The sequence below is a fragment of the Cetorhinus maximus genome, chromosome 5, assembly GCF_964194155.1.
Source record: "Cetorhinus maximus chromosome 5, sCetMax3.hap1.1, whole genome shotgun sequence".
NCBI classification, from domain to species: domain Eukaryota; kingdom Metazoa; phylum Chordata; class Chondrichthyes; order Lamniformes; family Cetorhinidae; genus Cetorhinus; species Cetorhinus maximus.
The window spans coordinates 129,732,872-129,745,041 of NC_135883.1; the positions used below are offsets into that span (position 1 = coordinate 129,732,872).

Genomic DNA, 12,170 nt, shown 5'->3' on the forward strand with positions numbered 1-12,170 from the left:
TCTAAGTCCTCTGGATTACTAGCCTAGAATATAACCATTACTCCACCATAGGCCTCTATAGCGGTAGAGCCAAATGTTATGTGTATTTATCTGAAAGCTGGCCTCGTGTCAAGGTGCAGCAGGTAGATAAGGAAGAAGAGTGGAACTAAATAAGGGCAGTCACGCTGAGCTGGGCAGCAGAGGAAAACAAGAGCTGGAGGTGTATAGGTGATCAATCATCTCAAAAGGAATCAGAGGTTGAGCAGGACAGTTAGGGATAATGCACCAGTCTCAGAGGATATCATGTGATCTTGATCAAGACACGGATATCTAATATTAAACTTCTGATAGCCAGATGGTGAAGTAAGAAACCAGATGCCAATATCCTTAATCTTAATAATACAATTAAACATACCATTAACATTTAATCGGAGAGATTCAAATATGGAGTTGTAGGGAACATTGGCATGGATTTGGAAGGCAACAACATTTTGAAGGACTTTCAAGGAAAAAGAGATGGGACAGTAGTTTTGTAAGGATAAAGGAGTTAAATCACAGGACTTTTGTGGAGAAGGGTTAAGATAGTGATTTTGAAAGAGAATAGTCAATACCAGAGGAGAGGGGTTGTCTAAAAGAGCCAATCTCCACACCTTTCATGCAAGTTCTCTTACGGTAAATCAAAAGCTATCTGGTGTCAAGTTTTTCAATCTGTGCAAATCTTGTTCCGTTACTTAATAAAGGGGAGATGGATAAACCCAGCCCCTTTAGGCCAGTCAGCCTAACATTGGTCGTGGGGAAACTTTTAGAGACAATAATCCGGAACGAAATGAATTGGCATTTGGCAAAGTTGAGGCAGTTAAAACAGCATTTAGGATCCTTGGCTTTATTCACAGAGGCACAGGGTACAAAAGCAGGGAAGTTACGTTAAACAACAACAACTTATAGGGCAGAATCTTCGGGTCGGCAAGCGGGAGTGTGCCCTGCATAAAATGACGCGCGGTGACGTTGGGAGTGCGTCCTGATGTCACCGCGCGTCATTCTGATCCTCAGTTCGGCGGGCGCACAGTGGAGTCAGCTGCCCGCCCACTGAGCTGTCAAAGGCCTATTAAGGCCATTTAAAAATTAATTAAAGTAATTAAGCTGCCCGTTCAACCTCAAGGTCAGCGGGCAGGCAAAGAGCCCAGGCGGCCTTCGCATTTATCATGAAACCTCATCCACGGGCGGAATGAGGTTTCATTAAGGGTCTATAAATTAAATAAATGTTTTTATTAAAGTTCATTGACATGTCCCAGATCACGTGACACGGTCACATGAGGGGACGTGTTAAAAAAATTTTTTTCTTTATTAATATTTTTTAGAAATCACACTAATCTCCCTGAGGCAGTTCTGTGCCTCAGAGAGATCTCTGTGCTCTTTTGCGCGTATGTGCGAAAGGGTGCAGGTCCCGACTCTCCCTCCTCCCCCCGCCCACACAGGGAGCGCTCAGCGCTTCCGGGTACGCATCAAGCTGGGCGGGCCTTAATTTGCCTGCCCATGCAAATTGGCGGTGCCCAGCCAATCATGGGCAACGATCGGCTGCACGCTCACCTGCTCGCCCGCACCCGCTCCCACCCAACCCCCCCGATGGGGAAAAAATTCTCCCCATAGTTACATAGCACCTTTAATGTAATGACACATCCCAAAGTCCCTCACAGGAGCATTATAAGACAAAGTATGACACCCATGAGACACACTAGGAGATATTAAGTCAGCTGACCTAAAGCCTGGTCAAGAAGGTATGCTTCAAGGTGTGCCTTAAAGGAGGACAGTGAGGTAAAGAATTGAGAAGTGTAGGGAGGGGTCTAGGCAACTGAAGGCACGGACAATATCAGTGAAGCAATTATAATAGGGAATGCACAAGTGGCTAGGATTAGAGAAGCGTAAATATCTCCGAGGGTTGCGCGACTGGAGGAGACTGTAGAGATATGGAGGGGCAAGGCCATGAACAGATTTGAAAAGAAGGATGAGAATTTTAAAGCCAATGTAGGTCAGCGAACACAAGGCTGATAGGGGATGTAGGAGACTTGCTGCGAGTTAAGACAGAGGCAGCTGAGATTTGGATGACCTCAAGTTTGTGCCGGATAGAATGTGGGAGACCAACCAGGAGTGCATTGGAATAGTTGAGTATAGAGGTAACAAAGACATGAATGAGGATTTCAGCAGCAGATGAGCTGACACAGGACAAAGTCAAGCACTGGTTAGGCCTCAGCTGGAGTTGCGTTCAATTCCAGGCATCACACTTCTGTCGTCATCGGCTGTCCCTTGATTCGAGGATGACGTCCACTCAGGGTCACGAGTTTTGGTTATGGGTCTTCGTATGACTGAACAGGCCGATTCTCGACCCACATATCCTTGGACACATGGGGCAGGACATGCCACGAGGTGATGGGATCTGCAGTGCAGAATTTGCTTCCTTTTCTTTCCTTCCCTGCTGCCGTTCTGCCTCATCATTAAGATGCTGTGACTCGAAGAGTATGCAGCTTGATGGACAAGTTGTCGCCATTTTAGATGATTGGTAGCAAGCTCCTGCCAGTCATTAACGTCAATGCTGCCTCACTTCAGGGAGAGCTACAGAGTGCCTTTGAAGTATTTTCTTTGACCTTCCCAGAACATTGGCCATTTGAGAGTTGAGAAAACAGGATGTGGTGGGGTAATCAGTTTTCGGCCATCTGGACACAGACTCCAGTCCATCGAGGTTGATTGTGCAGGAGTTTTGCCTGAATGCTTGTGGGGTTGGCTTCAAAAAGGACACTAACGTTTGTTTGATGGTCCTGCCATTGAACCTGGAAGGTGCAGCAAAGGCACTGCTGATGGAGTTTCTCCAGTGCTCTTATGTCTTGCTGATGCACAGTCCAGATCTCACTACAATACAGGGAGTGTGGTGATGACAACTGCTCTGTACACTAGGACTTTTGTTTACTTGGGCAGCTTTCTGCAGACAAAAAGAACATGGACACACATTGCCCCTGTTTCAGCTAAACAAAATAAGTGACAGCCATTCGCAGGTTTGACCAATCAGAGTCAAGCTGCCTGGTTTAAATTTCAAACAATGCTTGCCAGTTAACGGGCAGTTACAATCAACTGGTGCATTCTCCATGGCAATGCCTCTACCAGACTCTACTTACCAACCAATCAGCATTGTCTTCTCATACGGTATGAGTATATTGTTTCCTCTGACATTGGTATTTTCTTGCGAATTGTCCTGATGACTGCAAAAACTTCAACAAAAAAAAGTCTCTTTTTCAACAATAACAAGAACCTGTTTGCTGTGGCAGAGAGATTGATAGCCATAGGGCAATGACTTGAAGTGATCGGCATGAGGAGTTTTTTTTTACCCACAACAAGTTGTTGTGATTTGGATTGCATACCTTAAAGGATGGTAGAAGCAAATTCAATAGCAACATGTAAGAGAGTTGGATAAATGCTTAAAAGGAAAATGTTTACAGGGTATGAGGAAAGAACAGGGAAGTAGGGTTAATTGAATAGCTTGACCAAAGAGCCAAAAAGCCTCCTTCTGCGCTATATTTTCCCGCAATTCTATGACTGAACATGAAACGTATGTTGAAATTTTAATCACAGAGAGCTGGATGGAACCGCCACAGATCACGATCCTTATTGTACTCATTCTTCACAAAATGCTTCAGGAGCTCGAGAAACTTTGATTACATAAAGGATTAATGAGATTTACGAGAGGTGGTAAAAGGTTCTACAGTTGAGTAGTCTGACAAAAAACTGTAAGTGTTAATGGTGGTATAATTAGGATAGTGTAGTTCCAAGAAAACCTTTTTTTTTTTGAAAAGCAACTAATGGGGAGACATTATTGAGTGTAGCAACTGCACTATTATCTGGATATTCCAGACTGTGAAAACAGTTGTTTGAATCCTTGCATTTTGAGCAAGATTGGTGGATGCTACATCTTTGTTGAAAAGTATGCGTTTTAATTAGAACAGGTCATTTCAGGTAATTAAATCTACTAAGCAAAAACATTCTGGGTTTCCACATGGCAAACATGCCATTCTTACCAGTCTGACCTATACATGGTTGACTCTTCACTGCCCACTCAAGTGGCCTAGCAAGCCAGTACAAAGAAATAGATCCAAAACCACCTTCTCAGGGCAACTAGGGGTGGGTAATGAATGGTGTCAATGCCAGCAATGCCCACATCCTGAGAATAAGTACAAAAAAATCCATACATGGGTGTTAACAGCCCATGGCGGGTGCAAACATGAAAACACTCAACCAAGAGGTGGCGCTGTCATAGAAAGAAACAGGAACAGCGCAACTTGACCTTGTACAATCTCTTTTCTTTGGAATTGTCTACCCCAGTGATTTGTTGGTGCTCCATTGTTTACCATATTCAAGACTGAGATCGACAGATTCTTGATCAGGGGATGGGGGAGCGGGTACAAAAGTGGAATTGAGATAGCAAATCTTACTGAATGGCGTAGGAAGGCTCATGGGGTCAAATGGTGTACTCTGGCTCCTTTTCTTATGTTTTTACGTTCATTATTCTCAAAAGTTGAGACTGTACTTGTGCATCTAATTCGCAGGATGCTTCAATCTGAGTATGTGCAGTGCAAAGTATTTCTAAGTGTGCATCTGTGTGATGCTAACAGTGCAAGTATCTTCCTCGTGCTATATGAATTTCTTGGTTTTTCCCAATGATTTGACAACCAATTTTAGAATGAATTTGAATTTTGAAAGATTGTTCAGGTTAAGGTTAAGATTTAAATGATTTCCAAGCGCTGAATTTTTAATTCCGTGAAACAGTCTGATCCTGACTGCAAAATTATACTAACTCTTCTTTCTGATGTTTAGACCGAGAAAACATGAACAATTACCGTTTATTAAAAAATATAACTTTCATGGTGGTGGTGGTATGTTAACAGTTCACTCGGAGTCCAAGTTGCTGTGGCAACTTGAACTTTTACACATACTGTATGTTGTAGTCTGGAGCTATGGATAGTGAAGGTAGAAGCTTCAATGCTCTTTCCACCACATAGCCAACCAGGAATCTCTCCCACTCTTTCCCCTGCCATTGGCAAATATTGGAAGGATTTGGAGGTTGACGTTCAACCTGTTTGACCGCGTTATGAACGCACCTTCCTTGGTCATCAATTCCTGGGATGGGACTTGAATCCGGAGCTTCTGGCTCAGAGGCAGGGGCACCCACCGTGTCACAAGATCACCAATTTTCACGGTACAAATGTTGAATTATGTCTTTGTTCACACAATGTTAGTAGCTGAGGTTGATATTTCAAATTATTTCAAAAGAATCCAAACTCTCTGGCCACAGCCTCTGACCATTTGCAAACTCTATTCCACCCCAAGATGATATTCTGAACCCACAATCCTTTCTATCATAAACACTTGCACCTTTCATCTCTGTAATATTGACACCCAACTCAGCCCATTCGTCACTGAAATCCTCCATCACCTCCAGGCTCAAATATTCTGATGTTCCTCTAGCCAGTCTTCCATCCTGCACCCTCCATGAACTTCAGTTCATCCATAATCCAGCTTTCCGCATCCTACCCTACACCAATTCTTGCTCACTTATCTAATCCAAGCGTTGAAATGTCTTCATGGCCTTATCCCTCCCCAACTCTAACTGCCTCCAGCCGACTAGCTGTTCTTTAGACTCGGGCCTTTTTGTGTATCCAAAGACACCCCCACCCCTCCCAACACCCCTCCCCAATTACCCTTCATTACATCCAGTGTCGGAAATGTAATCAGCTGTCTAGATCCTAGGTTCTGGAACTCCCTCCTTATACCCTTCTGCTTCCCCATCCCCATCTGTTCCTTTTGGGCCTACTTTAAAAACCATTTCTATACTCCTCCCAATGATTTTTGTTTGAACACCATCATGTTTCTAATTTCTGTGGTTTAATTTTGCACTTGTATTTTACAAAGAACTTAATGAATAATTCATTCTTCATAAATGCAACTAGCAGAAAGGCATCAAATTCAAATTTATCCTTACTTCAGGGAAGGAAGAGAATGTAATTAGCTGCAAATAACTGGGCATTTTATGGGAGCATAAAGCCTCCACTGGTAGCATAGCTCAAGAGACTCAGTTCTCAAGTGCAGCAGCACAATACTGATACACAGGTGCCTGGCCGTAGGTGGATTAGAAAGCCATGCTGGACTGTTGTGGTCCATTTTAATATCACCATCTATAGCGAAGGGTGTAGTTCCTGGTCACCTGAAACAGTATTCGAGTAATAAACTCGTAATCGCAATACATAACATCATTTTGTCATTAATAAAAAAAACGAACCGACATTTTCAAAGATGATTGCTACAGCACACAACCATAAAAGTGAAAGCCAACTGAACATTTAATCTGACCTAGGTCAAAAAGGGAGTAATTATTGTTTTCTTTCCCAAGAATCTCTTCAGGGCTGGGAATGAAGCAGCCTTCTCACAGGAGAGAAATATTAATAGTAGAAGTTAGGGTTTTCTAGATAACAACACAAAAAGAAGTTAATACAAATGTTTTGATAATTAAGGAATTAACAACCGTTGACAACAGATCTCTGGATGGAACTGAAGCTGAATGACTAGAACTATGATTTTCCATTTGAGAAACCTTTCAAATTATAGACACGCCACCTCAAACTGCAAGAGAACGCACACCTTACGGGAAGAGCATTCATTTGGGGATACTACTACCTTTCTTAAAGGTTTCAGCCATCAGAATAACTTAATTTGACTATCCCATGATCTATTAACCCACATTCATTTACATTGCAAAACAATCAGGCCTAGCCATCAAGGGTAACTTAATTACTTTCTGGGCAGTAGCAATGACACAGAGTACCCATTCGAGACAGATATCTTGCATTTCCACAGACCAACTGTACAATTAGTTATTTGAGCTGGACTTTGGTACAGAAACAATAAAAGTTACTTTATTAATCTTATCTAAAGTCATCAAATTATAGAACAGAAATACTGACTTTGTCACACTGTTGTTAGGTTGTTAAGAGATAAAAATGTTTCTGTGCATTTTAAAATGGAAAAATGTGGGTTTATGGATTTATTTTTGTGTCTGCACACTGCTCCTTTGGAGAAGTGTGTGAAACACCGGAAGGATTCACCAACCAGTACATGAATGAACGCTCCCCTCATGGCTATAACCATCTTTACACCAATTTAGCTATTCCTGCGTGATAGGAGGATTATAAGGGCTCTCACCAACATACGATGAGGTGTAGGCCTCCCAAATCTACTGGGCGAATTATCACTGGATGTCAATTCAGAATTCAGAGCTGGTGTTCCAGTCTGCATTCAAAGGGACTGTCTGACAGCAGTCCGGCCCTGCACCTTCTGACTCAGAGACAAAATGGCTCCTCTTTGGAGCCAAGTTCTTGGACGCTGTTTCTCCACAGATGCTGCCAGACTTGCTGAGTTTTTCCAGCATTTTCTGCTTTTATTAAAAAGTTAGGAAAACACTGCTGTAATTCTAGCACTCACTCATCAACTGGGAATGACAAATCTAGAGGAAAGAAAAAGGCTTCAGAATCATGTTAACGGCACCAGATTCATAGAATAGCTTTAAATGTTATATTATGCTAACGTTTATTTTTTTAATTCCCTCGGTGATGGACAATGATAATTCAAATTGCTACATATGAAAACTTTCCTTGGAAGGTGGAGTTTCAAATTCTGTTTGCAACAAATGACTGACAAAAAAAAATATAACTCACGTTCGATTTCAGTCCCAAAGTTTGAGAAATTAATCTGAAATAATCCTCTAGTTGACAAATTCACCTGATCAAATAATTCTGTTCCATCAGCTCCCGCACCTCTCATAAGCTCCTCCTCGCCTCCAGGGTGATATTCCAAATATGGTGTCACATTGTAAACCATGCCTACAAAAGGCAAAGATGGTGAATTGTTAAGAGTTAGGCACATGTGTCATACATTTCTCCATTGGTAATAGCCCTCTGCAAAGCAATATTTACAAACAAGCTATCACAAATTGATGCTAGTCAACAACAGGTCAAAGAAAGCAGATTTGATACAAGATACTCATGGGCCAACCATTTGTCAAAGCTGACCAACATTTTGTTGACCAACTTACTGTTCAAACAGCCCTTTAGAGAAAGCACTCATCACTGCTGGCCTTCTCTTCCCAAGGAAGGGAGAAAAGCATATTGAGCTGTTGGAGAATTCGCAGGTCTCAAAAATGCATCAACTAACATTCCACAAAATAATCTTAAAGGTCTTTTACTGGTTTTGTAATGAATTACTGATATGAACAGATGATAGATTCAGGTAAGATCCCACATAATATGATAAATAATATCATATATTATGTTAACATGATTGACAACCTCACTCTAGAAGTCATCGACAGCTTTACATACCTTGGATCAACAATTACCAGTAACCTGTGTCTCGATGCCAAAAATCAACACCAGGATTACCAAGGCCGCAGCTGTCCTTTCAAAGTTGAGAAATTGAGTGACGGCCAACAGCAAACTAACCAAAAATATAAAAGGTCCATGTGCATAAGGTGCTCTCAGCACCATCCTTCACAGGAGTGAGGCAAGCCAAGAAAAGCAGATGAACAGCTTCTACCCTAATATAAAAGCAGGGATGTGCTGCTGACGCTTTATAAGGCTCTGGTCAGACCACATTTAGAATATTGTGAGCAATTTTGGGCCCCGTATCTTAGGAAGGATGTGCTGGCCCTGGAGAGGGTCCAGAGGAGGTTCACGAGAATGATCCCAGAAATGAAAAGCTTAACATATGAGGAACGTTTGAGAGCTCTGGGGTCTATACTCGATGGAGTTTAGAAGGATGAGGGGGGATCTGATTGAAACTTACAGAATACTGAAAGGCCTGGATAGAGTGAACGTGGGGAAGATGTTTCCATTAGTAGGAGAGACTAGGACCCGAGGGCACAGCCTCAGAGTAAAGGGAAGACCTTTTAGAACAGAGATGAGGAGAAACTTCTTTAGCCAGAGAGTGGTGAATCTATGGAATTCATTGCCACAGAAGGCTGTGGAGGCCAGGTCATTGAGTGTATTTAAGACCGAGATAGATAGGTTCTTGATTGGTAAGGGGATCAAAGGTTACGGGGAGAAGGCAGGAGAATGGGGTTGAGAAACTTATCAGCCATGATTGAATGGCGGAGCAGACTCGATGGGCCGACTGGCCTAATTTCTGCTCCTATGTCTTATGGTCTTATGACAGACAAGCCTGTATGGGGTTGCTTGCTGGCACCCAGCAGTTTCAGTGCCTGATGGGAGGTACCTGCTGAGAGCCACTGCCTCATCGAGGGACCAGCGGAGAGCCACCCCTTGCTGCCGACCCCCTCTGACACCCCCCCCTCCCCCAATGCACCCCCAAAGCCGCACCCCATCGCCATCCCCCCTCCCCCTTCGTCCTCACTCACCTTCGGCATGGGATCCAGTGACAATCCTAGGCCTCAGGTAGTTGTTGTACTGGCTGCAGCCATGGTCTCCCCAGTAGCACTGCAGTTCAATAGAGCTACTGGACCCCCGAAAAGAGATCTCGATGGCTGAGACTCCCATCACCTCCACAAGATTCCCCCTTTGTCTTGGTAATTTTTAGTCAAGCCATTGTATGCTACTCTGCTATATGTATTCTTGTACATAAATAGATGTTCAACAGGATAATGGTTAAACAAATATTTAAAGTAACAGTTCAATATTGCAAGATGACCAGAATTATATTTCAAGGATTATATTTCCTGAAATTATAAATTAAAATAATGCTTCACTCAATTTGCATTTATAGAGCAACTTCAAATGGAACAAAACAAACCAAGGGCTTCACAAGAATGCATTCAGACAAAACATGACACTCAGCAGGACAGCTTGTCATCAGCTAAAAAAAAAATGACTTCAACTTTCACAAATACGTGTTTATAACATAAAGGCAGAGAGAAAACAAAAGCAATTCTGAATGTGTGAGATGTGTTGCTTGGAATCGGTGCGAATGCTCCAAGCTGCAGTGGATTATGAACAAGACTCAACTCGACTGCGAATGAAACTGATCACAGCAACATGTTGCATATGGCACACTGCACTTTTCAACTTCAGACAAATAAAAACCACCCACTGGAACAAAACACTCCAGTCAAAGTCACAGCTTGTGCACCGACTTGTTTTCACTCTAACGCTATACCCTGAGTTTTCTCCCTTATTAACGGCTTCTAAGAAACAAATCTACAATTAGGAAATAATGCTACCACTCTTTGGATGCCGTTTGAAAAACATACCAGATCCTGCTTACATCTACTTTCCATTTCATTTCAAGTGTTTTCCTCCTTTCAAGCATTTTTCTTACAAATACAAATATTTTGAACCATTTATCTTGCCCGCTTTTTCCAAAGACTTTGTTGTTCAACTGATAAGTTACTGAGGCAACGATTTTTGAGATAGTTTACTAAGTGTCCTCGTCAAGACCAGACAGTGAAAATTTGAATTGTTTTAATAGCTTGATGTTTGAGAATAAAATTACATATTCACCGCTAAAGAATACTGCTGTATGCCCTCTAGTCTGTAACTCAGTAAGATGATGGACATGTTGAAATTTTTCTGCCCATCACCTTGAATTTGTAAAATTCTCAATAATTAAGATTCTGACAGATTATAATGCAGTCTGCAAATGCCCCCTTGTGTTCACAATGTAGAATGCAGGTACACATCATAAAGAAAGTGCCACAGCGCAGTCCACGCTAGTGAAACCTACACCTGACATTTATATTTCAGAAGTGCTGAGGTGTTACGAGGGTTGCCAACTCTGGCTGGACAGATTCCGAGAGATGTTGGCGGAGGTGACATCAGGGAAAGCCGGCGGCATTCTGTGACTGGATTCTAAGGTTTATAGGTTGGATTAAGATTAAGAACAGAGATACATAAATATAAATCATGTCCCACCTCTCTTACTGCTGTCAATGCGCAATACATTCCGGGGGTTTGGGGGGGCCGGGGAAAAGGGGGCTGGTGGCGGAAACATCAGCAACAAGAAAATCTCATTCTCAGCTGAGCTGCTACTTACCCTCTGTCAGAGCCATATCCAGCCGCTACTCTCACCCTTTACCTCAACTTCTGGTGTTTCACTTGACAAGTCACGTCACTGCTCCCCCGCACCCTCCAACCTGGTTGCAGATTCTGGAAGTTGTAGTCTGCTCTCCACCCAGTACCCTGCTCTCCGCCATGCAGAGATAGAAAGACTACATTTCCCATCCAGTGCCGCTGGACCCTCCTTCCTGGTTTGGGGAGGTGATGATACTTTTGGACCAAACTGGCCCAACTAACTCAATGGCACCAATGAAATATTGTTTTAAAATCTCCTGGAAGACTTTCTTTGGTCAGCAGGAGATTGATGCCGATCCCGGGAGACTCCCGGCCATTCCAGGAGGGTTGGCAACCCTGTGTGTACAGTTCACAAATGGAGTCTCAGCTGCTGTGGCAACATACATGTTGTAGTCGGGAGCCATCACATGGCTGACCAAGAATCTCTCCCGCTCTTATCATTTGCCATTGGTGTGTGTTGGAAGGATTTGCAGGCTAGTACTCAACCTGCTTGGCCACATTATGAAGTCCTGGGATGGGGCTCAAACCTGAACTTCTGGTTCAGAAGCAGGGATGCTCCCACTGCACTAGAGGGCCTCCATTTCAGCAATACCCCAATTCTACTTTAAAATCTTTTCAACTTGCATTGTCAAATCAATATTTTTCCACCAAATTCAGCAAAAGCTAAAAGGAACAAATTTGGTCTTTTGTGGCTTTACAGGTATTAAGTCAAATGATATATTGTTGGATAAAGGTGGGTGAATCAAATGATACAATGGAAAATGTGGCATTACAGATCAATGCAAAAATTATATATAAAAACTTGGTAGTAGCAAGTCTAAATAATGCAAGTGGGTAATCAAGGTTTAGTGATATAAATGTTGAAAAGTTTCAGAAGGAAAGTTAAGGTGCATCAAATAATTAAGTACTGGCGAATGCAAGTTAACGGCATGAAGTCCACATAGGAAAGAGGAAGCTAGGGCTGTTACAATTGAGTGAACGTGGAATGAAAACACTGGGAAAAGGTAAAAAAAAATATGCATGTGTATATATATATATATATATATATATAGGGTGGGAGTCTTGGGAAATTTA

At 42.5% G+C, this 12,170-nt stretch overlaps 1 protein-coding gene across 2 annotated transcripts in view; it reads right to left on the reverse strand.

The window, feature by feature from the left end:
• The window catches only part of cyb5r4 (cytochrome b5 reductase 4), a 117,453-nt gene that overhangs the window by 96,673 nt on the left and 8,610 nt on the right, over positions 1-12,170 (reverse strand). For both annotated transcript variants that reach the window (XM_078542486.1, XM_078542485.1), the window contains exon 3: positions 7,795-7,895. In XM_078542486.1, coding sequence (XP_078398612.1) covers positions 7,795-7,895 — 101 coding nt within the window. The remainder of the gene's footprint in view (positions 1-7,794; positions 7,896-12,170) is intronic.